The sequence below is a fragment of the Halichoeres trimaculatus genome, unplaced genomic scaffold (genome assembly GCF_033239565.1).
Source record: "Halichoeres trimaculatus isolate MK-OKI-2021-1 unplaced genomic scaffold, fHalTri1.1 fHalTri1_scaffold_9, whole genome shotgun sequence".
Taxonomy (NCBI): Eukaryota; Metazoa; Chordata; class Actinopteri; order Labriformes; family Labridae; genus Halichoeres; species Halichoeres trimaculatus.
In genome coordinates this window covers 8,052,345-8,077,239 of record NW_027437188.1, presented here as the reverse complement: position 1 = coordinate 8,077,239, position 24,895 = coordinate 8,052,345, and the positions used below count along the sequence as shown (strand labels likewise).

At 40.9% G+C, this 24,895-nt stretch overlaps 1 protein-coding gene across 4 annotated transcripts in view; it reads right to left on the bottom strand.

The window, feature by feature from the left end:
- Positions 1–24,388, bottom strand: part of pax3b (paired box 3b) — a 32,996-nt gene extending 8,608 nt beyond the window's left edge. For 2 of the 4 annotated variants that reach the window (XM_074680317.1, XM_074680316.1), the window contains exons 1-7: positions 23,428–24,388; positions 22,687–22,922; positions 22,411–22,540; positions 21,895–22,038; positions 4,296–4,495; positions 3,308–3,473; positions 1,816–2,030 (exon numbers count right to left, since the gene is read on the bottom strand). In XM_074680317.1, the coding sequence (XP_074536418.1) occupies positions 1,816–2,030; positions 3,308–3,473; positions 4,296–4,495; positions 21,895–22,038; positions 22,411–22,540; positions 22,687–22,922; positions 23,428–23,512 (1,176 nt within the window). In that variant the 5' untranslated portion in view covers positions 23,513–24,388. The remainder of the gene's footprint in view (positions 1–1,815; positions 2,031–3,307; positions 3,474–4,295; positions 4,496–21,894; positions 22,039–22,410; positions 22,541–22,686; positions 22,923–23,427) is intronic. The other 2 variants (XM_074680319.1, XM_074680318.1) reach the window with 1 other exon arrangement.
- Positions 24,389–24,895: the final 507 nt, after the last annotated feature.

The window sequence follows — 24,895 nt, the reverse complement described above, 5'->3', positions numbered from 1 at the left end:
GAGTTGTGTTTCCTCTCATGCCCGGTAACATTTTCCCTCAGAATTAACCTGCACACAGGGTTTGGTTTGAAAGAGAGTCAGGATACGCTTAAACAAACCACAGAGAGCAGGGAAACATGCTCATGAAACGACCATTTTGAGCTTGTCCACTTTCTTGCTTCTGTTTTTCAGCTTATCTCTCGAACCCAAACTCTACCCATCATCCCTCTCTTTCCCCTGAGCTTCCTGAAATGCCTGCTGGCCAGGACATCCAGAATGTTTCATATCGGAGCGCTGTTGTCGCCAGAGGCCTTAATCGGAGCGTCAAGGAGTTAGCGAGGAAGAATGTCGGGATTTAGAGGAAAACATATGAGACAGAACATTCCTCTGCTGCTGTAAGAAATATACACAAATAAATTAGAAAGTTTGCTTTCAGATGTAGGACTGTTGAAGCAAACATTTGAAGAATGCAATCATGAGGAAACTCCCCTTATGGCTGTAATATAATCAAACAGTGTGTGTGTGTGTGTGTGTGCATGCACATGTGTGTATTTGTGCACTTAAACCTGACCATGAATCTAGCTGCACCTATGGTTGTAAAGTGTGTTCACTTAGTTTGTTCATGTTTTATGCATGCAGCTCAGTGTCTGTGTTTAAAAGCATGTAAAAGAGAAAAGGACACACTTTACGGGCTTCTCTCAGAAAACATGTATTAATACAGCTTAAAGTAAAATAAGTATGAACCTGTTTGCAAATCAGAACTGCTCCTTAGCCCTCTGCAGTGTAAAAAATAAAAGAAAGTGCAGTATTCAATCTTCTAATCTAAACAGAAGGTTGAGAAGTTGACTTAGCTATGCTGCTCAACCATGTCGTGTAATATTTGTGCAAAAGATGTTGCAAAATCCTTAACTGATCCTCCAAACGTCATGCAGTTGATCAATTTTCTACACTTCTATACGTGTGCGTGTCTCTGTAATTATGCTGAGCTACGAGCATTCGTGCAAATGTGTTTCTGTCTTCACACGGCTGCGGCCCGCTCTCTAAGGAGTCCGCCTGCGCCAAGCTGAAATCTCATTTTCTGCCTGTTAGGGTCTCTCTCCCTCTTTCTTTCTTTCCTCCATCTCCTCTCTTGTGTGTCTCTTGTACCCTCCATGTAGGTGCAGAGACCTTGGGACTTCATGCCTGGATAATTGGCTGTAATTGTCTTTTCTCCTCTCATTTGTCACACACTCAATTGTCCTGTGTCCTTGTGGAGTCTCCTCACTTTTCTCCTCCAGCAGTGCACAGGAGTGTGTGACTGCAGAGGGTAGAGCTGGTGGATCGTGAGGATGTAAGTGTGCACATTGTTATACTTCACACCTGAGAGTCTGACTTTGTAAAGCTGCTGATGTATTCATCTGGAGCTGTGTGTCAGACCAGGTAAATATTTTGTATCTAAACTCTTTGAAATTAAGTTGAACTCTGCTTCTTGCCCTGGCTTTGGCATGGCACATTACCGGTGTTATCTAGCGAGTAAAATTATCTTTGTCTCTAGAGGCTTGAACTGTCAAACACACAAGTGTTAAAGCTTTCAAAATAAAACACTGTTTTCAAAAAAATAAAACAGCTTGTAGTTTCATACTTTAAAATCACAGTTAGAAGGATTGCAGATATGTTTCCCCCTTCTCCATCTGATATATTTCACCTTCTTCTTGGAGAAAAATCTTTAAATGAGAGACTTTTATTTTGGCAGAACTATCAGCTGTTTTTTAATGTCTTTTTTCCATCACTGGGTTTCTTTTTTTTTTCACATTGTCTTTAAGCAGCTTAAAAACATCTTTTCCGCAGTCGTCACACCTGTGGGGAGAGTCCGTTTCCGATGGCCGGGTTCATGGGATTGGCGGGTCCTCCGGGGCTCACAAAGCTGTCCGAGTAGCCTGAGAAGGAGTGACGTCCAGAGGCAAGGCAGTAAGCGGAGCCTCCTTCTCCCTGCCCACCTCCACCTGAAGCTTGGTGGCCTGAGGAAGGAGGGAGAGGCTGTGGTCGATGCACTGTGCTGGGGGGGTCCGACACTTTCAAAACATACAGGGAAAAGTTATTAGACAAGAGTGAAAAATGTAACAATTCAATCAAAACAAAATGCACTTACGACTAAATTACTGGCAAAATATATTTCACTTTTTGAAAACCTGTGTGTCAAATTAATTATTCCATACATCATCCTCATGCAATGTTTAAGGTATTTTAAAAACTATCTAAATTGTTAAAGATCAGCCTGAAATGGCGTTTTAATGTTTTTTGTAACACCATTTAATATCCCTCACTTTTCAAACTAAAGTTGCTGCATGTTTTGATTTTTTTAAACTTCATAATTCAGAATCTTAGTTGATTTTTTTAAACCACATTTAGCATTAGTTAAACGAGGGTCCATGGCTATAAAGGTCCATCTTTTTACCTGTATCCATGTAAATTCTTTGTTTACATTCTGGCTATCAATATATTTTCATTAACTGCACAACATTGTTTTTTGTTGTTGTTGTTGTTTTTTTCTTATGCTAGCTGTAGACTGGATCACCAAGTATTTGCCCGTTGCTGGCATCTCTACCTCTCTACACCTCTACCTAACCTGAGAACCTACTGCTGCATAGCAATTTTTCTGCATGATATAAATTAATAATGAGAGAGTGTGTTTTTTTCTGATTTTATTTACAAAAAAGCTGAATAGTTTCAGAAAAGATCTAGCTGCCTTTAACAGAGGTCCTATGCCCAGTTAAGCTACTGTCACTATGAAAACCGCAACAAACAGCCTGAATCACTGCTGAGCCTAGTCAGCACCAGACAGGCCCAATATTTATTTTGTTGTTTTGCGTTCTGGCAGTGAATGTCTGGATGAGGCATGAGTAAACAATACAAGGCTGTTTTGTTCATTTCTGAACATAAATGTACCTTCTTGTCTGACTTTGGAACCCAGTAAAACTCACTCTGGTCTGGTCACTCTGACACACACTGGGCGACTTTAGTAGCAGCAGAAAATTAATGAAGTCCCTGACAAAATTTCATACCCTGTTTCCTTTTCCTGTGCTTATCCAGACCTGCAAATTAGTTAAACCACATTGACTAATTTTCCCTGAGTTACTGCAGTTGTAAAATGTAATCAATGAATATTAGCTAAATGATAATATCTCTCTGTGATAACCACACATAATTGGACCAAGCAAAAATCACGAACCAAACTTCAATCTTATTCTTCTTAAGATATTTATTTGCAATGATGAACAAATCCTAGGCTCACAAAACTGATATTGCAGAATAAAATTTGATCTTTCCTCTGGCTGTTTTTCTCTCTTACCTTGCGCTATAGAAGAGGGCGGATAGGTGGTGTCAGAGAGCTGGTAAGGGGGGATGCTGGACATGGCTGAGGGAGGGAAACCGCCTGGGATCAGGTGATTAAATGCCATCAGTTGATTTGCCCCTGCTTGTTTCCTCCACCTCGCTCGCCTGTTGCTGAACCAAACCTGAGACAGAAACGATGCAGATGGTTAAGACATGTGAACACAGAAATCTCACACGACCTCACTGTTGGATTAGGAGAGTTTTTACCCCAGAGCAACAACTCAAGGATATCTTTTGATTTTGCATGTTTTAACACAAAAACACATTAAAATCAGCTGAAGAGCTCAAAGTCTTGTCACGGTGTGAGGCTGAAGAGGACGGTGAGAGATAATGTGAGAAAAAAAAAGTGTGTCCATGTGTGTGTGAAGTGTATCATGGCTCGTTGCACTGTGTGTGTGTGTGACATGCAGTGTCCATATGGAGGGGCCTCATGCTGGGCTTGCTTCCACTTCCCATATGGAGCCTGTGGAGGAGAATTTACTGGACTCTGGATCAGAAACAGGGAAAGTCCAGATTGTGCCCTTGGGAGTGAGGGTGAGAAGTGTGTATGAGTGTGCCTATGTGTGTTTCAGTGTGTATAGAGCAAGCAGGGATCTACAGGTTGCCTTTAAATGGTCCGGGTGTATAAAGCCACAGGGTGTGAGGGATGTTCACTGTGAGGACGGGTCATCTGTGCACATTCTGTGTGTTAAGTCAAGCAGAGGTGAGAGTGTGAGCAGAGTGTTAAATATTTTCTAGTTTGTACTTCTGTTGAAGGATTTTATTGTTCCCTGTAAGGTCAGAGTAAAATTTACAACCCTGGATCTTATGAAACCCTTTGATGAATCAATCATATGAATTCCAGTGTTTAACAAGCTAAAACCTGTTTTCATCTCTCTACAGTTCCTGGCATTTTCCAGATAGATGATGAGAGATATACAGCATTCACATCTGCACTCTGGTACCTGGACTCTAGCCTCGGTAAGTTTAGCCCTCTGTGCGAGCTCCTCCCGGGTGTAGATGTCTGGGTAGTGGGTCCTCTCAAAGGCCCGCTCCAGCTCCTCCAGCTGCTCTGCTGTGAAGGTGGTCCGACTGCGACGCTGCTTCCTCTTCAGAGGCAGATCAGGTTCTGACTCCACGTCCGATCCCTCGTCAGAGTGACTTGCTGTTGAGACACATAGAGAGGAAAATAAGAATGGTAGGATGATATTTCTTTTTCTACGAACAAATGGTTACAAAACAGTTCCACAGTTTCATTTAGCAGACGCTTTTGTCCACAGCGACGAACAACACAAGCAAGAATTTAGACAGAAGGGTTTGGCTGCAGGTGCTGCCATTAAGTGCAGGAAGATTGTTTTTTTCCCCATGTAGAATAATGCATCCATAACTAACCACAGTTAATCGCTACAACAAAATAGTTCAATCTTCAACAACATTCAATGATCAGGGCTGAGTTGTGTGTTAAATATTGTAAATCAGTGACATGATCCATTTTCTTTCTCAAGCCTGCTCATACACACATCAATCACCAGTAAGCATTGCTCTTCCTCCTGGTCTCCTGGACAAACAGACCTCCATTCAGAAATAAAAATATTCTGAGCCTCTGGAATAATCCCACTAGACCGGATTCCCAGTGCACCACAGGGGGACTGGTGGACTAAAAGCCACACAAAAGGCTAATTTGGATCCAGAGGCCATTCTTTGAGTGTGTGTTGGTGTGTTTGAGTGTGTGTGAGTGAATAGAGATGGTATCCGTGAGGTAAAAGATGAACTGTTTGGCCCTGTGGACGCAGCTATAATTAGTTCTCTGATAATCAGGTATCGTACTGAGTCAGCTTTAAGTCTTCAAACACCAGTTGATGGAGTTTGAAGTCTTAACGGAGCAAAAACATTTTCAGGAGATGATGAAAGATACAATTCAACCAATCAGACCTCACCATTATCCTGATAAATAAAGTTAAATGTCAGCCTGAGAACTACCAGAAGAAAGATCTCACCACTGAGAAATAAAGGGAGGCTGTTCAGGATGGTTTTATGAATACTTCAGTGACTTATGAGGCGCACTGGTTTAGCTTGAGGTTACATTTGAGATCATTACACAGTTTGAGTCATAACTCAAAACCTGTCAGCCATGATGTGTGCAGGACTGAAAAAATAACTTCAAGGCAAAAACAGGGCCCTGAACCAAACTCAGTCTTCCAGAGTGGAAAGTTTTTAAAAATTTTGATTTTTTTATTACATCATTCAGATACTTTTTAATTCCAAATTTGTACATTTTTGTGTGTTTTTTTTTCCAATAATGAAAAAGTCCCCAAAAGGTTTAATGCTATTAAAGTTTTAATTGTTTGACTAAATATTTTGTTGATTGATTTTTAGTATGTTATTTAATGACACTTCTTTTGGCAAACCTAATGATTGTTTTTTCATTGTTGTTGTTTTGTGTTTTATTTGACAAAAATACAAAATACTTATTCTAGAACTATGATCCAAAAAGTTGGAAAGTGATATAAAACATTGATAATTACACATTTATACCGATGTTATATTTGGTTGAGAATGGTGCAAAGACAAAATATAAAATATTTTACTTGAAAATATATAACTGTTTCATGGAAAAATAAGTCTAGTGCAAGCATTATGAAAGTTGATACAGGGCCAAATGAAAAAAGAAAAAAAACAACTGAAAAAATAAAATAAAGTAAAAATTTAAAAAAATGTATACAAACATTAAAAGGGTATATTGTGCTACAAAAATGCCTCAGAGGTCGTCTTTCAATTAATTAGGTTAACTTTCAACAGGTTTTTTACATGACTGGGTAAAAGGTCCTTTCAAACACACTGAGTCTTTTACACCATCCTGTGAGTCACTGTGTGAGCAAATAGTTCAACAACCTCAGATCAATGTTCCCCATCAAAATACAGCTTGTTATTGTTATTTATTATCTACAGTACATAACATCATTGAAAGATGATAAGAATCTAGAGAAATCTCTGTGCTGAAGAGACAAGACTAAAACCAACACTGGATTGCTGGGATTTTTGGGTCATTTGGCAGCACTGCTTTAAAAGACTGACATGGTTCATCCTTTTTATCAGACAAGTGGAGATCACTACATGGACATAAAATCACAACAACTTTTTCATGGAGAGGCTCTGCATGTGTAAGGACGACAATGACAAACTACATTCTGCACATATACAACAGCATGGCGCAGTAGTAGAAGAGTCCAGGTGCTTAAGTGGCTTAACGATAAGCGTCACAACTTTTTTAAACTTGATGCTGGCTTCAAAGTTCTCAAGAATTTGTATTTTCATGAAAAGAAAAAAATAGTGTCAACATTTTATTTGCTGCCTTTGCACTATTTCAATTAAATATCAAGAATTATCAACATTGAAATCTGTCTGTTAACATTCCATACCATGTTCTATCTTTTTTGGAATCAGAGCTGTATATCTATACTTTGATAGATTATTGATTGTAATGTTCAGCCTGAGTGAGCTGCAGTGATGTTAAACGTCCTGACAGCTTTTGTGTCTCTACTCTTCATCTCTGTCTCAGATCAGTTTAATACTATTGTGACTATGTTCAATAAACCAGCAGCTTGGGTTTTAACTCACTGCTTCAAACACTCCATTGGCCCCCTTCTAAGGTTCACCACAGTCAAGGCGCCCACTTTTTGTGTTACACTTAATTAATTCCCCCTCAGTGCTGGGGAAGTTTTGTGTGCAACACTGTATTAGTTCCCCCTCAGAAGCAACAATAAAATACAAGAGAATCCAAATAGCTCAGGGCCCCTCATGTGAAACTGATCCTCTCTGCCCCTTTGGCGATTTTCTACTCGCAACACCAATAGCAGTGGGAGTCAACTTAACATGCATTAGCAGCAAATTGGTAAAGAAACATCCAAGCATGGGGAGGCAATAAGTAAAATATTTTCAAAGGGGGAGCCGGAGAAATGGAGACGTTGCACTAAGCTTTTGCTGAATATACTGCATCGGGCACTGGTAGATAACGAGTGTTCAGCATTTTTTTAAAGAACTGTAGGAATAAAAGTTTGCATAAGTCTTCATGTTTGTAGAGAAATGCTGAATATTTCAATCATACAAACTGTTTTGAGACTTTCTCAAGCGATTTCTTGAAAACAAAAACTAGTTCAGGCCCCTCAACCTATCAACAAACCCAGCAACATGTCAAACGATGTTGGAGTTACAGGATTGGTGAGTGGAAGGAATTTGGGGTGTGGAGTTGTGGAGGCTTTGGAGTTTTGGACAGGATGGGTGAAAAACAAGAGATGAGGCCTTTTGTAGCCTCCCCCTCCAGTTCCTGCATGGAGGAGGGCTGCTAGGAATGCTTTTTCTCTCCCCCCCATCTCAGACTTTAGCAGCATGCACGTTCCTCAGCATTTCACAGGGATTTGTGCCCTGGGAAAGCTGAGGAGGACGGGAAAATCCTTAATCACTTTGGAATTACCTATCGGTTATGACTGCTACCGGGGTCTAGAGAACTTTTCAAAAGAAGCGACAGAGTGGCACCTCTGGACTCTCAGGAGTCTGGTCCTGATACAATCAGATCTTGAAAGTCGTCACGGTTGTTAGTTTGTTGAGTTGTTAGTTTGATAAGTTCCAACACGATAAGCTAATTTGACTAACAGGAGTCATAAATGGACACAATTAAAAATGAAAACAGTGAGAATTAAAATCAGAGCTGCAGATTCTTCGAGCCAAACAACAGCAGACTCTTGACTTGCCCTGAAAATCGCACTTTTTGCACTCCACCCTCCTTAAACAAGTACAACCTTCTCCTCCCTCTCCTCTCTCCCTCCTCCTCACCCTCTCTTTGTCTCCCTTCTCCCCATCACTCTCCTTCTCCCTCTTTTCCAGCCATATTTCTCTCTGTGACTCTCAGGCTCTTTGTTGCTCCACAGAGCCGAAGGTCTTTGCCGGCGATTTCCACGCTCCATCTGTGGAATCCGTCATGGCTCCCTCGGCCCTTCACAGCAGAGGGCTGTCACCTGCCCCACGGGGGAGCTGGAGGGGGGGGACATAAAGAGGCTCTGCAGAGGGCTTTGGCTGAGAATGGGGAGGGGTTGGAGGAGATGGGGGCACAGCCGGGGGCATTCATGCCCTTCCCCCTGAAAAAAATACACCCTCATCCTCCGGCGGGAACAGTAAGAGCACCTGAGGGGGTGAGAGGGGCAGCAGAGAGGCGTACAGAGGCTGTTGTAACTGATGTAAACGTACCCGTGGGGATACACGGTCTGGATCCTGTTGTTGTTGTTAGACACGCAGTAAATACAGCGTTTGTAGTCCCACGACAAGGCAGGAACACTTGTCGAGGTCAGGAGAAGCCCCACCACACAATGTCTCCCAAACGTCTCTCTGTCCTCAATCAAAGAAACTGAAGTCTCCAGTTTCCTACACTATGTCTAGAAAAGTCATCTTTGAGATTATTGTGGAGTCTCTGCAAGTTTTCCTGCAGAACTTTGAGAAGTTGAAAAGATGAACTTATTATGTACTGTTACTAACAACAAAAAGACAAAATCTAAAGAAAAGTTGTCAGAAACTAACAAAAATGATCCTCATCGTAAAGGGGATTTTCTTTGTCATTTCTGAACACAAGTCTAAAACACTCTAACATGCATTTATGAACATAAAGCAACAAAGTGCTCACCAGCTTATCCACACTATAAATAAACTTCTATTGATGTTTTTAGGTGGTACATAGTCTGGAATACAGATTGGCTGTTAGAGATTTTTAACTTTAAATCAAATAAAAACTTTTGTATTCTGTTTCTGGCTTTATCAATCCATGTATTGTGTTTGGCTGTTTGCGACTGTGTATTGTTCATGTTTTAATTTGTGCTCTATAATAACACAAGAGGTCCAAACTCTGCCAGTTTTTCTAACTCCAGGCAAAAACAGACAGAAAACCCATAAAACAACAGGCCTACCAAGACAACAACAGCAACAAATATGATCCAAAATTCCCCCCAGCTGCCCTTTTGACTGGCTAAATGAACTGCCACAGTACAGTATATTTACTTCATTACAACAACAAGATAGTAGCACAGCAGATAAAGTAGAGGCAGAAGACAAGCAAAAAAAGATTACTGACCACACATCTTCACCTCATTCTGAAGGTAAAACAGATTTTTAGAGAACAAAAGTTTGCAACGTTTACTCTCTATTTTTCAGGACTTATGAAAAACATCAGTTCCCTCAGTAAGAAAAAATGACTGACTTCATTTTTAGTGCTGTGCACTTAAAGCTGCAGTGCACAGTTTCTTAAGTGCTGTGCACTTAAAGCTGCAGTGCACAGTTTTTAGCAGCATTTCCCGGCAGACTTGGCAGAAAAGGAACATGGTGTTAATAATTTTTAAATCAAAATTTAATTACCTCAACAAAAATAATCTTGTACTTTCTTTGTTTTTTTTTCTAGAGGAAATTGGCTGTTTTCCAAACCACTTACTACATACTACATGTGAATGTAGTATGTAGTAGGCACTACGTACTACCTATTGCTTTTGCTTGTAGTATGTAGTATGACTGATCTTTTGGGTCTGTTTTGTAGTATACTACTCTGGTTTCCAGTTTCAGAAGCAGAGCTACAGATGATGTTTTTTTGCCTTTATTATAAATGTACAAAACAATCCATGGGCAGATCTCGGCCTTTTAGTTATTTTGTTAATCATATCACAGCAGAATCATCCTTTTTGATTTCTAATCTTACACCAAAAGTTATATCATTTGATGAATTAGTTGTTTATATGGGCAAATGTATTTGTAAAAGCAAAAACCTCTTTTACGACTGGAAGTGAGAAGATTTACCAGTGTTTTTTCGCATCACTTCACCTCTATCTCACAGACTGGCTAACATTAGTGTTGTGTTGTAGTTATAATGCTGACTCATTCCAGTAGATGGCAGTTATTCACCAAAACCTGCCACCTGCATAGACAAACGGCGTTAGCGCAGTGCATTGTGGGAAACAGTATGCCAGGTAAACTGGTCCGTTGCATACTGAGAAATTTTCCTGGATCAGTAGGACATCCGGGGATTTTTAGTATACTGCAGATTTTGCAAGTTTTCGAATACTGACTACTACAGACTGAATTTCAGCCAAAATAGTAGGCACTGCTAGTGAAGTAGGCGGTTTCGAAAACAGCCAGCCACTATCTTCTATAAAGCCACCATTTTGGACTGACATGTTTCTACAGGAGCCCAGAGCAGACAAACTGGTTGTTTTTAAATTTAGTAAGTAAATAACAAAGAGGTGAAGGAGGGGAGTAGTTTGTTCTTGTTGTGAGCTAGCAATATGTATATAGATGCTTTTGTCTTAAAAAAAAAAAAAAAAAAGAAAAAGATCATACTCAGCATTCATCATAGCTGCTTCTTTGTCTAGACAATACAAGTCTTTTATGGAGCTCCCAAAAAAGGGAGGGTTAGCAAAAAAGCATTTCAATAAAGAGTCTGACCGCTAGGCATGGTTCAGTATTAATACACTCTGCGTATGATAAAGAACACAGCCACAGACAAAGCTAGAGGTCTTCTTCACAACATGTATATATGCAAACATCCCCAAAAATGATATTAAGTTTTATTCATTTGATAACTTTATACTTAAACTACTAATACAAGGAAGTTATTAGAATAATTTTAATTTGATGGATGTTTGAGACTGTCTTTTATCTCAGGCCCCTTAAAGCTCATGTATGATAAGCATGCATGAAGCAATAATTGATTTAAAAAAAACTTAACTTGTTGTAAGTGATGTGAATTCACAGGGTGACACATTGGTGTCTTAAAAGGGTGTTTTGGTGGCTGTCTTGTGCCGACATGAAGTGCATCCACCCTTGAAGCTCCTCACAGTTTGGCTCATGAGCTCTTCAACACAAAGAGAGCTGAACTGGGAGCACATGACTTGAACACACAGCGCTGGGCTTCCCCTGATCCTACATGCACTCACAGGCTACATTAATTGAAGTTGTCAGCCCTGAGGCGTCCCCACTTTAGCATCCATTAACTGTGCCGTACCCTCTGTCACATGGTTTGAAGTGTTGTCAAGAATAAACACACACACACACACTCATACACAATGCTTTTCAAACTTATCTTTGCAGTGAGGGAACAGGGAGCTAAATCAGCGCTGGTCTATGTATTTTTGGAGACAAAGAGAAAGACAGGGAGGAGTGAATGTGGAGGGCGAAACCTTTCCCCCTGCTCCCGGATCTTTTCCAACCTTGTGAAAACCTGTGGTTTCAGAGTGCCCCTTTTGCCGTCATCGCCTTGCTATCTTTAAGATCTGATCACATCGATTTGGCACCGTCAAATAGCCTCGGCCAATCAAATTATCCACTCTAACCCTCATATCTTTCCCTGCCGGTACACTTATGCTATATCTTAAAACACTATATTTATAGCTCTAGTAAACACTTGACTGTATACTTTCGCTTCACCTCAGCTTAAAGGAGCCAGGGGTGGCTCTCTTGTCAGTGGATCGAAATATGAGGAAAATAAGAGCCTGGAAAGGGTAAAATTATCTGAGTGGGAGAAGGCCTCGACGAGATTGCCCAGGAGCTGAGGAGCATTAAGCCGCAAAATAAGAGAGGAGCAGTTGGAGGGGTGGAGGAAAGGGGGTTAGTGGAGAAAAGAAAACTGTTTAATTTAACCAAACTGAAACCCCTGAGAGGCGCACAGTGCACGGGACTCTGAGCCAAAACAACCGTCTCCAGAGCCAAGAAAGCCCAAAATGGATCCCGCCGTGCAACGCCATCCCAGGGAAGAGAGAAAAACAAGGAGGAGAGAGGAGGAGAATGGAGGATTTAGCTTAAAAACAGACTGTTGGAAAGATTTGCTGATTTCTTTCAGGGGAGGGGGGTTCGAGTGGGGACACAAAGGCTTAAATATGTCCACAGAGACATTGGACAGTATGTGTTGAGTACGTATGCGTGTGTGTGTGTGTGTGACGGAGATAGAGGGGGAGTGAATGGGGATGTGTCAAACTTGGATTTCAGAGACTTGTGGGAATTGACTGACCATATGTGCACTATTTACACCCCTCCTTGGACATCCCAGTAACTCTTCTGGGGTCTTTGGTTAATAGTGAAGGTTAAATTGAGCCTGTGACATGTAGCCCCCCCTCATTCACTCCACCTACCCCTCTCGAAAAAAAACAAAACAAAAGGCAGAGGAGACAAACGCAGCATTTATTTGGGCGGGCCGACCATGCTGCTCCCATTCAGCAGTCGGGGGACTAAGTGACTGGCCGACTGCATTAAACAGTATATAGAAGTCAAGACAGGCAGATGCTGGGCTGGATAATGGCTTTACTGACAGCTTATGGACCCATCTGTGGCTCTTTCTGCTGTGTTAAGAGGAAAAGATGGTGTGCGAGTGCATGTTGCATGTGTGTGTGCGTGTTAGAGGAGGGGTTTGGAGGGCAAACTCACTTGACATGCTAAGGAGGAGTTTGAACCTTCACAGCTGCTCGTGAGTCCTGCTCAGGTTGTGACTATGCAAAAAAAAAAAATACCATGAGCACTAACAGTCTTTTAATTCAAGAAAACAATAACATGTCTGGGTTTTTAAGCCGTCAGAAAGAATTAGGATTAATGTAGAGTACGTGGGAGGGTTGCAAGGAAATGGTTACCTGTCACTTGTAGCTAAATGTGTTTCTAACCCTGTTTCCTGTGCAGCGCTGGGGGAGAGTGACCTACAGCGGCCCATTGACCCTGCACTTCTTCCCTGTCTTTAAACTCACAGTTTCAGTCAGTGGGGAACTTGTTGGAGTCTAACAAGGTAGGTTATTAGAAGGTTAACTGTCAGTTTCTCTTTTTTTCTCTTTTCCGTGTTTGACAGTTCTGTCTCGCTCTTAAAAGCTTAGTTTATGATTTCTGCCACTAGGGGGCACTTAATCAACGAAGTATCAAAATAAATAGTTTGATGCGGTACTAGAGAAGCTAAATATAATGGGAGTCTTCATACTTATTGACATAACAGCAGCACGTAAAATCTATTAGCCGTGTCTTGTGGAAAGAAACTATATACATGGTAATGGTGAAAATTTTACTGAAGCTTCATTATCTTGTCTTGGAAGCAGGGAGACCCTGTGAGGGCGTAATGTGGGATCTTAAAGTAGTCTCACTTTTATGTATTTTCTTTTTCATAATCCACAATTTGAAATTGATATTATTGTCTCCAAAACATTTTTTTTGTAGATGCTATTTCTTACTATCTGTGGTTGGGTCACACTTTACCAGGTACACAAATCCATTTACAGCATGTAGACTGAAAGTCCCTACGATGACAAAGCCAGAGGCAAAGTTTAGCACTTTGAAGCAAGATCTGTCCTTTTTCTTAATGAAAACAATATCTTAAATTTATTTTGTAGAAACAGTGGACACTGGAGCTGGACTGACAACGAGAAAACAAACCGGAGAGCAGAAGAAAGCTCTAGAAGAGAGTGATATAACTGAAGAGTCTTTCAATAAAATGAAGAGTGGGATTACGTTAGCTCTGCTTGGTGAGGTTTGAGTTGGTAGATGAGCTGTGGTAGGACATAACCAGGGTTCACTAATGTTACACGTTATGGACATGTCTCAGGCCCTGTTTACACAACGTTCACCCAAAAATACAAAAAATACAGTGAGAAAAATCTGTGTTTACAAAAAAACACTGAGGGACTGATGCTGTAGTGTGCATGCCAGGCCTGTAGTTGGCGATATGACTGTAGTGACACAGCCCCCCACAAACTTGAAGAAGTTTAGGTAGCTGCTAATAAACAAAACAGAATAAGTCCAGAAGTGATGCAACAGATGCACATTTTGTTAGAAGGAAGTTAGAAAACTCAGCAGCACAGACATGACACAGTAGTCTGCCTTTGTTACTGTTGTCGTCCGGTTTGCGCATGGCAATTTCAGTTGCCATAATGAAAGTGTAATGCAGAAAGTGAAACATGACGAAAGTGTTACCACCGAAAATTTCAGCTTACTGTTTACACAGCTACAGTGGCGGCAGTGTTTCAGAAAAATTCTGCTCGGGAGTCTGTTTTTGAAAGTTTCAAAACACTTTTTTTTTTTTGTAAACAAGCGGCAATACATTTAAATTTTATCCCAATACTATAAACTGTCTCTCAGGGCACTTTGCTGTGAGTCACAATTAACAGTCAGATACTCTGGACACTAAACTACTCTACAAACTGAGTTTACAAAGTTTGCTTGCTGTCACATTTCAAACAATAGTGATGCATAATAACAAATAAATACATCACCTGGCTGGGTAATAAGTGTTATAATAAGGTGTAACACCTGTGATTTGATGACCCTCATGTTCTCATGTGGTGCCTGTGTAAAACACTTTGTTAGTTGTTTTTTTTTTTTTTTTTAAGTGCTTTATAAAGTTATCATTATAACATAATATTACTGTTGCTGGCACGATGACGTACAGATAACAGCAGCCTCTAATCATTGTATGAACTATTATTACTGTGAAGGAAAAGTAAAGCTGTTGTGAAAAGCACTGACAGCCATTGAGCAGATTCAACTGCAGCTGTGTGTCAGGTATATTCCCCTAATAAAGTATTTCCATCTAAAGAATAAGGATTATGATCTAGTGTAATTTGATTCATGATTTTTTTTGCTCAAATGTAAGTCCTATAAAATCCAGTGAGACATTCAGGGCTGCTGTAATGTTCTGAATAATGCTGCATTCATGAAGTGGGTGGATCTGAGTTTCCTACCTTTCACATGGTAAATATTACCACGAAACTCTGGGTTTGGCAGAGGATTTCTATTTGAACAAGGAAACACCTGTGATCATGTTCTACAAGGCTGTGCATTCATTCAAGAAAGCCTGAAGAAAATTGATTATTTTTATCGCACACTGCGTTTAGCAGCTTTAATGCTGTAAAGCTTAAAGATCAGAGTGATCATGTGTGAAATCAAATCTATCAAAAGCCACAAACCTGCAAGATGTATTCAAGTTGGGTCACTATGGAAGACTTTCTCAGATTAAAACACATTTTTGAGCATCTTTTCCCGACGCAGCACAAAAGCGACTTGGCTAATTAGTTAACAAAGCTGTGAATGAAAGTCAGGCTTCATCAGTCAGGTGATTGACAGCTGCCTGTCCCCCCATCAGCAGCACAGACGCTGCATTTACTGGCCTCTGACTGGCCTCTGCAAACTTTGACACCCAACCCTAACCCTGATACACACACACACACGCACACACGCACACATACACACATGAGAAACAAGCCTGCTCACAAACACAGATAGTTTCATGAGAGGAAAAACACATGCACTCACATTCTTCTTGCTCCTTCAGAAACACACACACAAACACACTCATGCACATTTAAAAAACAACCTCACCCCCTCCCCCTCCTCCCCCCAGCTGTTGTGCCTATAGTGCATACTCAGAGCAGATAAAGAGGGGCCTTATTCTAAGGCGAGCCATTCTACTTGACCTTCGCTGGGCCTTTTCACTCTTTCACTCCCTTCAAACCGTCTTTTGGGGCTCACTCGCTCTCGGCTCAATGTGGCTAGTCCATCACGGGTGAAGGCTGGGTCTTGAAGGGGGAATACCCCAAATACCCCCTGCCCCTTCCCAACCTACACACACACACATACACACACACACACACACGCTCGAGCTCCCCTCCTCTCTCTGAAATCACCCTGACTTCAAAGTTGGTGTGCATTCATTAATTGCCCTTTGAATTGATATCAGAGGGTCACAATAAGAGTGTGAAAGGAAAAAGAGGCTTTAATGAAGCATAGAGCAGCCATTCATTTGCAGATAACTATGTTTTCATGCTTGAATAGTCATCATGCATGGGCTTATTAGAAAAAACTCACGAGAGAGGGAGGAGAGCTGGATGAGGAGAGGGGACAGAGAGCCCCGGGGTAGAGGAGAGTGATTTGGAGCTCGCCACTTGCACCCTGGTGCCCCCCTTTGCCCTCATGCCCAGGGACTCACTGAGTGACACATTCATTCTTCCAGTGGACACACAGAGCCCTCTTCAGCAGACACTTGGCTCAGACCAGTTTTAGCCAATAGCTATTATAAAATCCACTGAGAGCTTGTTGGTTCTGATGACATCTGAAAACAACAGCTGGCATCTTTTTGGATACTTGTCATAATTAAAAATTTGTCAGCCCGTTAAAGTCCTGATGTTTTGGTGAAATCCTGAGCATGAGGAGCTTTTGAAGGGATGTGACACAGTTTTGTACGAAAAATAAAAGCAAACAGATCATTTGCATGACGCTCCTGCTCTAACTGGTTCCCAACAAGCTGCTGCAGCATGCAGACCAAAGAGCCTGTGTTTGCAAATTTCCAGAAAACTTGCATGTGAAAGAAGCAGGAGCAGAGCGTAAAATTTAGAATACTGAGCACAAACATACAGGACAACCAGAGAAACATGATGTACAGTTTTGTCAAAAGTGTTGATTAAGTCAAGAGTTCCTCAAAGCCACAGCCATGATTCAGTTCATACATGTCAGACAATGTTCCTTAATTTTACTGCGTTGTTGTTGTTGGTGTTGTTATTGTTGTTGTTGTCCTTTTTAATGTCAGTTTTCTTTCTTTTCCAGATAAAATAAAAACAGAATCTGAGTTTATGGATCAATATACTACTCAAAACTTAGAGTTATTGTTCCCTTCATGAATCATTATGTTCAAAAGATGCAGACTTCAAGTGGTCACAATCCAACAACTAACTTTTAAAGCCAGACTTTTCTGGTGGATCAGGCCTATTCATGATAAAATAATATTTGTCTAGTGATTGGATACAGAAAGAAAATGTCAAAACTCACTATTTTTTCCTCTCTTGTATGAATGTTTTGCAGTTAACCTTTAAAATCTGTGTGTTTGTCATTAATGTGCCAAATGAAACTTCAAGATGAAGAACAAAAGTTGAAGCAAAAAGTCAGTCTCTGCAAACACACTTGAATGCACCAAACTTATTCTCCACCTCTGCTCTTCCTGTCACCTCTCTCAATTCCTCATTTTTTTCCCTCTCCTCTCCTCTGACCTGGCACTGGTCCAGTGTGTGCCCACATATCACATTTGCAGCACGCCATCCCTCACCCCGAGTGGCAGAGGAGCCCAAGTTCTCCTTTCATTCACATTATTTATACAAACAAAGTCCTACTTGGTTTCTGTGACAAAGCAGGCTAAATCTTTATGGCTCTTTCATGTATTGTCTGCTCGAGGTTCCCCCTTTGTCCCTCGGCCATTGGCCTGGGCCTCGGATACAATGAGCCTGGGGGAATGGAGGCAGATTGAAGGAATGCGCCTCAATAAACCTAATTATGACATGATGACTGCACTCACCATGGTAGGGGTTTTTCAAAGATCCCGGGCTTATTCAATTAGCCCTTTCCAGGATCCCCTTTCACCAAATAAAGTTATCCCTTTGACTGTTTGCATTGCAGAGTGGAATGTGTGTGTATGCATGCGCTGTGTGTATTAGTATGTGTGTACGCACACACTGCCAGCCTAAATGGAAATGTATCAGCCCCCAACAAGGCTCCTCTGTATTATCTGGCTAATTTCACCTAACGAAGTGGGGACTCAGAAAGATACACTGTGAAAATGTGAAGCAGGAGGAGGGAGGAGGCGGGACAGCGTGACTGTTTTAATCATTAACTTTGTCTGCAGGGTTAATGACTGTGATGCTGGGAGTGTGGTATAGCCCAGCAACAGGCCTGCAGGGCAAATGTTACTGCCAAATATGAAAATATTTGATTAAAAAATGAAGAGGGGATTTCTGTGTATGAATTCCTTTCTGTATTAACTTGTTTACTTTTTACAAAAGGGCTTGGAAGAAATTCTAGTTCAATTTAATTTTATGTAACAACCAAGTACAGTTCATGGTGCTATTAGATGTTTAATGAATAGAGAAACAGAATGCACACATGTGTTGGAGAGCTTTTTTGGACACTGAAAACATTAATTATATTCATATTAAAGTTCGGAAGAACTTGCAGTGAAACTTAAGGGTTTTACAGATACTGAGAACAACTGCTCTGTTTGGGGAACAGTTTTCAGTTATTTTTTTTTTTATTTCTGTATTTTTCATTTCTTTAGATGAGCTAATTCGAGCTCCATCTAAAGAAATAGTCTATGTTATCAAAACTTTGTTGCTCTTCTTCTATTGTTAAAACTAGCAATTTTAAAAAATAAAAGTGTCAGAAAAGACAAATGTACGACATGTTTTCAGTCCACAGACTGAAAATGAGGAACTGAACCAGGAACTTGACGAAGCTGCTCTGACTTTGTTTTGTGCGCCCCGGAGGATGGAGCTGAGATATGAAGCGCGCTGTGCGCCGCAGGCTGAGACACACAGAGGAAGAGTAGGAAACAGAGGGAGAGGGGCGGTGTTGCTCTCCAGATGAAAGTGAGATGAAATAAAGGAGTCGATTTAATCTGCTTGAAGAGATTTGGGGAGCAAGTGGCGAAGGAGAAGAAGAAGAGGAGGGAGGAGGAGGTGGTGAAGGGGGGTAGGTTGAGTTTTTCGGAGTTGTGCGCAGCGCTGGACGGGTGGCCGGGCCCCCATTGTGAGGCTGCGCTCCGGGCCAGACCGGGGCTCTCCGGGGAGAACATTAGTCCCCATTCACCGAAAACACTCTTTAATACACTCCCTCCGTCATTAAATGTGACATAGCACAATATCGACATCATTTAGAGGACGTTATTAATGTTCGTGGGGGCAAAGCGGCCACTCATCAAAGAATCAATAATAGATCATGAGTTACAGCCGCTCAGTGTTACAAGCGCAGTGTTTCAGGGCAGAAAACTACATTTTGTTTTGTTGGACAGTAAAAATCTGAATATTATCACAGACAGCAATTAAGATTCACTTAAAGATGCTGGAACTGACAAGGTCTGACTTCTCTGTTTGGAAGAAAAATAAATTGGACAGCAAGAAGGTTATTCAAAGTTTCGACGTCGAAAAATAAGCAAATAAGCTATAACGTTTTTATTTGACAATTCAATAAAGATTGCTTGTAAAGGTTGGAATTTATCTCACTGATCGTTTGAACTTTTTCCTATCATTTTATCCTACATTCTGTGTGCGTGTTCTCAAAAGTTTTACCGGTGCATAGGCTACATGTACCTCAACTTTTTTAATTGCTTTGAATTTTGAGTTAAGTGTTCAGTGGTGCGTATTTGTGCGCGTACACATGTGTGACCGCGTGCTACTCTAGTTTTGGGAGCGAGCACGCATCCTCAGGCAATACGTGAGTGGATTTTAGAGGCCTCAATTGTCCCTCTGAATGGCTGTGAGCTGCTTTAGCCGACCCCAAAAGGAAACATTTTGTAGGTGAAAACGGCCATTTTCTCTCTTTAAACCGTGCCGGAGCTTTCCTGAATAATTCATCCTTCATTGCGGCCTCATAGTGTGTTTAGTCGGGGTTTTTCTGTGGAGGAGTTCTCCTCTCCCCTTTCTTTTTCTTCCCTCTGACTGAATTATAAACAGGTTGCCTTCTTCTTTAGCGCCGGCCCAAAGCTGTTTCCAAGCTGGCCTTTTGTCCGCGCGCAGCCCAAGCGTGAGCCCCAAATAGACTCTCGCGCCTTTGTCTATCAAGTTCATCCGTGAGCGTCCTGTTGTGCGCGCGAGGCGTGTCTTTGTGAAGAGTTGGAAACCGTTGAACAAATGTTTGATCAACTCATCTGGGGGACATTTTGTCTCTTCGGATGGGAGTCCCTTCTCTGCTCTCTTAGTTTTTAACTGATACTGAAACGAAGAACGTGCAAGCAGGAAAATGGAGGATTAAATTCTGACATTTTGCTTCTTTTTCTTTTTTAAAAACACAAACAGAAGGAATGGAAATTATTTAAAAAATATATTAATGAGGTAGCGTTCAGTTTCGGGTGCTGTGAGTGTAAACTGACAGATTATTCTCACCAAATTAGGGTGAAATCATTAAGTAATGTGAGGCACTTTTTAACTTTAGGTCATTATCACCAGCTCAAAAGTTAAACTCGGAGTGAGTTATGACACAAACTTCACCCTCTGTTTTTCCAGGAATTAGCCTTCCCCTTTTTCACTTAAGCTGTCACACTGACCCCGTAAGCTAAAGTGAAAGGAAATCCATTTGGGTTTTCATCGAGTTGGACTACAAACACATTATTCGCATAGTTTCTGCAGAGCGACGGAAAACTGCTAGACAAACTTTTTGAGGCGACACCTGCCCGGCATGGAAAAATTTGGATTTAATTTGAACAAATGGTAAAGTAACGACTTTCCTCAGTAATGATGCAGGTGGGGTTATTAATGCGTGACTGTAAAAAAAGGCTATATGAATTCACATGTGCAAAGCAGAGATGATTTAACACGATAAAGTCTTGCAATGCTGTGAAATGAGTTAATGGGGAAACTTGTTATACCCTACCTTCAATTTTACATAAAAAATATTTGATATACGAAGGGAAAAAAACAACCTTGATCTGCACTGTATGTGGTTGATGTTATAATGTGTACAATTTCAGGGTGCTAAGCGCTATGGAGGGGTGAGACTCTTGTTTTATGCATTAAAAAAAACTTGTGTTTTTTTTCCAAGCGCATTTTAAGCCCGAAGTCAAAGCCCAATCTTGGAAATGAAACAATTTGATTATTCAATTGGAATTATAATAAAAAACATTTTCCTCTGATTGTAGTTTACAGGTAGTCACTTTTTTACAGCGGATGCAGCCGTTTGAAACACTAATAAAAATCGATTTGTTGCATAAAATAAATAAATAAACATCCTCTTGAGCTCTAGCCAAGAGAAATGCGATCTATGTTTCCATAATTTATTAAGTAAAATACTTTAAAGTGAGGAGGAAATTAAAGCGTAATGCTGCGGACAGCTTCATCCGTTCAAGCCTTATCAATCCACAGGTTGAATTCGTAAAATTTGCAGTATGCAGACTTACTGTAACATAGCTATTCATCCTCAATGCTTTTAAACCAAGGCTAAACACACACACACACACACACACACACACACACACACACACACACACACACACACACACACACACACACACACACACACACACACTTTTCCCGCACAGAGCCATCACCTGCTGTTTGATTTACGGTATGGCCTCATGGGAAAAACATTAGCCGGAGAGATATGGTCGATAAAGAATTCCTAACAAAGGAAGACACACACTCTCCACCCCCAGGTAACAACTTTACAGCATGCTAAAATTTCACATGGAGCCCAGTTTCACATAAAAAAGTTTATCTTTTGCCCACAGCTCAAAGTGATCAACAGGTTGAGAGCAATTATTTCACACTTTCAGAAGACATGTTCCTACAAGATGGATTTTTGATTTTAATATGCTATGGAGATTATTCCAAAGAAAGTTAAATTTCATCTACTATTTTCATCTACAGTACAGCCAAATAAAAAAAAGTTTACCACACACAAGATAGTATCTGATCTAACCAAACTGATCCAAGTGTGTGCAGCCACTTACATGAAAAAAAGATAACAGCAGTTATACTTTGAGCGCCAACTCAATTTTCCCACACCTTTATCAGAATATCACAGGAACAGTTTACTCACATCTGTCTCCTAAGATGCCTTCAATGCTGTGTTTGGCCCTCCGGTCGCTCTCCTCCAGCTCCTTCTTTTCTAGCTCATCCTCATCATCATCTTCGTCGCCTTTGCCCCCAAATTTACTCCGCATGATGCGACTGATGGAGCTCACTGTAAGAAAAGTCACCCAAAGAGGGAAAATTGAGACATTTGAAGAAAAAAGGTAAAACTATGGAGATTAGAGTAGTTACAAAGACGAAACACAGTAAAGTTAGTAATGTTTTTCAAACAAAGGGAGAGTTAAGAAATCAAATTTATTAAATTTTCAGAGATTTTAGCTACACAAAAGCCGATTGACTTGTCAGATATTTTATGGGTAATTGGTTAAACTTTATAATTTGATTTAGATATCTAACTGGATGTTCCTCTGTTGATTAAGAGAGCTATAATTTATCTTAAAATGGATGACGTCCGTTTGGAGGGAAAATCAAATGAAATGAAGCCTGTTAAAGTGTAATTTAAGTTTATTTCTGCCCTTTTTACCTGTAGGGACGTTGTTGCGGTCACAAATCCCATCCTTCAGTAATTTATCCCGAATCTCCCAGCTAAACATACCCGGGTTTTCCCGCTTGTATTCTTCTATTCTCTTCTCCACATCCGGCGTTGTTCCCTGCTTCAAAAGCCAGAAAAGTCACAGAGTTTACTCACTTTGCTTTTGCCACTCGGGCGCTTATACAAACTTTGATTTTATAACAAAACTTTTAATTTGAAAAGCCACATAACAATTGACTTGTTTGATCTGCTCTCCGTGGTCCATACCTTAGGTTTGCTGCCACCGATGGCTCCGGGTCTGATGGAGCCTGTCTCCTGGTACCGGCACAGGATCTTGGACACGCAGCCGTGGGACACCCGGAGCTGCCGGGAGATGACGCACGGCCTGATGCCGTGGTGGGCCATCTCCACGATTTTATGTCGAATGTGGTTGGGTAAAGGTCTCCCGTTTATGAAAACCCCTCCGAGCTGATTCACCCGGCCTTGACCCAACGGGGTGGACACTGCGTTCAATGAAAATACGAGGGGAACTAGTAAATAAAGTTATCCCAGTGCATACTGTAATGGCTACATGGCGACACGGGAAAAATGCACTTAAACTGACCCTAAAAGCAAATATAAAGAACAAAATACTATCTTATAAACTTCAGCTACAGGTAACAAACTTTTACTAATTTGCTTATAATTATCCAAACAAAAAATGTATTGACATTTAAAAAGTTTAAAGGGTGGCCTGCTATAAAGTAAGCAGGCAGTATTGAAAGTTATGGCGAAATATGTGAGACACCAAAGAAGGAAAAACATGGCCAAAAGTTAGACTGCATATGGGCTATAAAACTGTTTCTCTTCAGCTTTTAGGTCAAAATAGCTTCGTATTTTCAGAACAAGTTCAGTAAAAGAGCAGTGCCTTGAATATAAACGCAGCGAGCTTTAAACAGCAAAATACAGGCTTTGTATTAAACACATATGGCTGTTAACTTGTAACTTCTTGGTCTTGTGATGCCATACCTTCCAGTGGGAAGCCACTGCGGGGATAGTTTTGAGCCAGCGTGGGTCGCATCATCCTGGGTATTGACCCCGCCAACGCCGTCATACCTCCACCACCCCAGAGACTGCAGATACCCCCTCCTAACGGGGAGGCTACTGCTGCTGCTCCAACACCGAGTTTGAAGCTTGAGGACACCGTCAAAAACCCGTCCCTTAGGCCTGCGAATAAACGTCCGAGTTGGGCTTCACACTAGCACCAGGGTCCCAGGACAGCCGTTACCCTCCGAGGAGTTAAATGTGACGACAAAAAACGACGACTCGACTTTTTGGGCGTGAAAAACTCTCCGTATCCTCAGTTTAATTCGCCCTTAGTAAACCTACTGGGAATGTGTTTGTAATAGCGGCGTAGCCACGGCGTAATAATTGTTGTTGTTGTTTGTTGACACCGGCACAAAGTGAGAGCAGACAGTCAAAAGTGGCAGAGCTCTTCTCGCTCCCTGTCGGCGCATCCCTGTTGTGATTGGTCGAACTGGTACACCCGGTACGCAGCACGGTGCGATGATTGGCTGAGGCTGAAAACTTTCCTCCAATTAGATACGCTGTCACAACGCTGCTCGGATGGGACAGGGGCGTCAAAAGAAAAAAAAAAAAAAGATGCTACGGTGGACTCTGCGTGTACTGTTCGAACCACGAAAAGTTTCGTGATCTGTGTTGTTGGTTGAAATAACGCTTTGAAAGACTGGTTAAGATTGCTCAACGAGTTTGTTGATGTAATTAAATGGTTGCACTTCTCTGAACTATTTTGCATAAATTTATGCCTACTGGTCCTGATGTGTGCGTTTTCTTGCAAATTATATTTAGAAATTTTTCGTCCATGTCCTTTTTGCTGAAAAAAAAAAAATGCTGATTTAACACTTGTACACTGTAGGCATGCTGTCTGTATGTAGAGCTCTCTAATATACAATGAGCCTAAAAATCAATAGATGGTTCATTGTTTCGATACATTGCTTCAAAATGTGCAAAAATGTGGACAAAAATGGGACCAAAACTTCAAGTCAAATACAGGATAGCTTTAAATTAAGGGGAAATGATCTATAATAAATAAGTAAAGTTAAACTGTAGCCTTTATATAGATGTGTAATATATTCCCTTTCAAATTGAAGATTTTGTTATATTTTATAATCTTAACTAACAACTGTGTCCCTCTATTAATCTTTTATTTGACACCAAATTCATCAAGTTACTCGAATAAATATGTTGCCAGAGAGTCTCTTTGTATTGGTTTGATGTGTTTATGTATATACACGCTAAAATGTTGATCATATATGGTATCACTTCAGCATTAAAATGTATGGGAAAACTTCAAAACATGGGTATTTGATTCGTTCAAGAATATAAAAGATATTCAGATTCCATATATAACAGGACTTCAGAAAACAATTTCAATACCAGCATTGTGTCACTATTCCGTGCGCAAAATTATCTCTAA